This window comes from Micropterus dolomieu, linkage group LG23, assembly GCF_021292245.1.
Source record: "Micropterus dolomieu isolate WLL.071019.BEF.003 ecotype Adirondacks linkage group LG23, ASM2129224v1, whole genome shotgun sequence".
Lineage (NCBI taxonomy): Eukaryota > Metazoa > Chordata > Actinopteri > Centrarchiformes > Centrarchidae > Micropterus > Micropterus dolomieu.
Window position 1 is genome coordinate 4,443,302 of NC_060172.1, and position 3,346 is coordinate 4,446,647.

Sequence of the window (3,346 nt, forward strand, 5' to 3'; positions counted from 1 at the left end):
GGATAATTAGAATGAATTATTATTCAAGAATCGGCCAAAACACAGGAAACAGGGCTGGAACCTCCGACGGTGTAAAAGAAGTGGACGTAGCCGTCTCAATGTCACCTGTTGGTTTGTGAACAACTGTTTTAAAACCTTGTTTTTTGGGAGCAGATGTGACCATAAACGGACGAGAAGGCGGAGCTAGCTAGCTTGGTTAGCAAGGTGCATCTGTAACATTAGCTGTGATGCAAATTTTAGCTAGCGACAAACAGGCTTAAAACAAAACGTAATTACTGAAAAATGAGCAGCAGATTCCTGATAAGCTTTTTCAGAGGCGCTGGTTAAATGTACACAGAGCAGCGGATACGAGTCGCCTGTAGCCTGACTGACTGGTCGCCATGGTAGCGACTTGTCAATCAGCTTGTAGCCCCGCCCTAAAGCCTCCCCTGCTTCCTGGTCTCTGTTCCTCTAAATGGGACCATAATTTACTAAATGAACATCATGTGTGTTGAAGAAGACTTGAAACTAGCGACTGAGACCACAAACTCATCAGGAAAGTGTTTACTGAGGGAATAAATCAGCTGACAAGTAGAAACATTTTCTCAGACTTTTATACAATCACACTTCTTTCTGCAGCCGCTGGAGTCGCCCCTTGCTGGCTGCTAGAGAGGATGCAGGTTTAAGGTGCTTCACTTTTCAGACCTGCAGGTTCCTGCTTGGCTGGAAAGCTTGACAAAATTTTGAAGAATGTAGTAGAAGCACAAAAAGGACAAATGAAAACAAGTCATTAACAGCTGCAGGCTGCAGGCTGCGCTGCTGAAATGCTTCTGAGACGCTTCCAGTGGAAGTTGACGTCGTAAATAACCCGCTGCGCAGCCTATGTCCATCCCTCAGAATTCCCATGATGCATGAGGGTGAAGGGAGTTTTGTTAAAATGTGCTAATAAGTTTGCCATTTGTTTGAAATGCAAATGTTACTTTATGAAGGCTTCATGAAGCTGCTGTCTGTACAGGAAGCGAGCCACTCTTTCTTATTTCAGTGTGACGTGCATATTTTCTCAAGCCAAGTTGTGGTTTTTAGTTCAGCAGCAGCAGCGGATCATTTTTTACAGTGTGCTGTGATGACTGGTGTTTAAATGTGGTGTGAGCGTGAACACAGTTTGTCAGTGTGACTTTGTTCATCATGAAGCTCGTTCTGCTGCTCGCTCTGCTCGCAGGTACTCAAACTCTACAAACCTTATTTATTTATTACGTTTATTTTAAAGTGATGAAACAGATTAAACTCAGGTTTATTTATTTCTTCTGGAGCCCCTGGAGGTGTGTTTTCACTCTGTGTTGCATGTATTAGTATTATTATTAGCAGTAGCAGTAGTAGTATTAATGTTTGCTCTTGTGACTTTGTGTCTTTCTTTGTGTTTCTCCCGTCTTCGTTTTCTCTCTGTGAGCTGTGAACCACTTTGCTGTGTAATATAATGTTGAGTTGAGGAAAAGAACAACAGTTAGTTGATGCATCTGAAACTATTACTGACAAAAACACCGTGTTTCTTCTTCATGTCGGTTATTCAGGACAGATTTTCCCTCCAAACCAACTGTTTCGTTGTCATTTTCTAATATTAGTATTAGTTATAATTAGTAAGGGAACAACATTTTCAGCCATGCTGTATGACAGCGAACCTTTTCCTAAGTAAGTGAGTGAGAAAAAGTGAGTTTGATTTGCAGCTCAGCAAAGACGGACAGAGTGAAGCATCCACCTGTCACAGGCGAAGAATCTCAGATAAATATCAGGCAGCTGTCTGCTTGTTGCATCTTTAAAAACAGAACTGACAGAACGAGACACTTTGATCTGACGCCTGAGATATTTTAAAGAAAGAAACTTGCTGTGGTCTCTGCTGCTGAACTGAGCGGTTAAACTCTGTCTTTCTTTCTGCCTCCACAGTCGGTGAAAGTGACGGCAGCTCAGTTGTTGGTCAAACAGGTCAGAGCGTCACTCTGTCCTGTAAATATGACATCACCTATTATGAAGCGCTGCATGTCTGCTGGGGTCGAGGTGAATTACCACTCTCAGGCTGCAGCAACCCGCTCGTCTCCACAGACGGACATAAAGTGAGAACCAGAGCTTCCAGCAGGTATCAGTTACTGGGACGACTGGAGGCAGGTGATGTTTCTCTGACCATACTGGACCTCACAGAGACGGATGCTGGACGGTACGGGTGCAGGGTGGAGATACCTGGATGGTTCAATGATGACAAACATCACCTGGATCTGATCGTCGAGAGAGGTGAGACACTCTTTAAAGGACATAAAAGATTTTTAAAGTTTGTGCAGCTTGAAAAAGGAAACTTGACAGACGGCATGTTGAAGCTTCAGAGATCCATGAACTCTGATTTAAATAGTGTTCAACAGGTGGAGTTCATCACAGCTAAGAGTGCTGTTGGAGAGGTCTATTTTGAATTTGAATCTTGCCTCCATCAGGAATCAGGATCTACATAACTGGACTATCCAATGGGCATTGCGCACTTGGGGCCCAAGAAAGGGGAAGAAAAAAAAACGTTTTTATTGTTTCCATTTTAGATATTGACATCATGTCTGACCAATTAAAAGCACTTTCATATTTTTATATCTAAACAGAATTAATTAAACGTAACAACCTGACCTTAACGTTGGTCATCAAATAACCCAGCACTGAATCGAGAGGACTGTGGGAAAAGTTGTAGTAGTTAAAATGAGTGAGAGAAACAAAGAACAGGAGAGGGAGGCATCTTCACTGAGACATGTGCCATCTATTCAAAAGGAGCCAGGTTGAGAATCAGGGTGAAGAAGTTGTAGAAGATCGAAGATGATGAGCAAGATAACCAGGGACCGGAGGAGGCTCCTGGATTTATCAGCTGTCTGACATGGTGTTGCGCGGGCCAATCAACGAAGATGCTGGCGCCGATAGTGGAAATATCCAGCCTCAGCCTGTGATATGGTTTGGGCGGTATGGTGGGCTCCCTCGCTAATGATCTGCTGTGGGGAGTGGATCACCTATTCACCATCCACATGTAATGTTTTTTGCTTCACTTGTAGGCCTATGCTTTATTCAACTAAGAAAACATGTTTGTTGGTGTTTTTTTCTGACCGGAACCACGGCGACCATGTGCGTGAGAAAAGCACAGAGCCATAAGCGGAGCTAGCGTGGGTGCATGGGGGCGGCCGACCCAGGGCCCACACTGGTCGGGGGCCCACTACGTGGACTGTGAAGTTTAGCTCCGCTGATTATAGCAGATACAAGCAAACAACTACGGTATGACGATACGATGTACCGGGAGAATTCAGCAGCTCTTATCCAATGAAACTCACCACAAGAACGACAATCACCAACAGAC

The 3,346-nt window shown here is 44.0% G+C and overlaps 1 protein-coding gene across 1 annotated transcript; it reads left to right on the top strand.

Annotated features, from left to right (window-relative positions):
* The first annotated feature begins 1,112 nt into the window (after window positions 1-1,112).
* LOC123963004 (hepatitis A virus cellular receptor 1 homolog) lies at window positions 1,113-2,471 on the top strand. The gene is made up of 2 exons (XM_046039522.1): window positions 1,113-1,198; window positions 1,918-2,471. The coding sequence occupies exons 1-2, from the start codon at window positions 1,165-1,167 to the stop codon at window positions 2,469-2,471; spliced, it is 588 nt and encodes a 195-aa protein (XP_045895478.1). The 5' UTR covers window positions 1,113-1,164.
* The last annotated feature ends 875 nt before the right edge of the window (window positions 2,472-3,346 follow it).

Excerpts from the sequence above, each read along its gene's own strand:
- LOC123963004 (XM_046039522.1), top strand. The coding sequence starts at position 1,165 with ATGAAGCTCGTTCTGCTGCTCGCTCTGCTCGCAG. Across the intron at positions 1,199-1,917 it reads GCTGCTCGCTCTGCTCGCAG|TCGGTGAAAGTGACGGCAGC; the intron begins GTACTCAAACTC and ends CTGCCTCCACAG.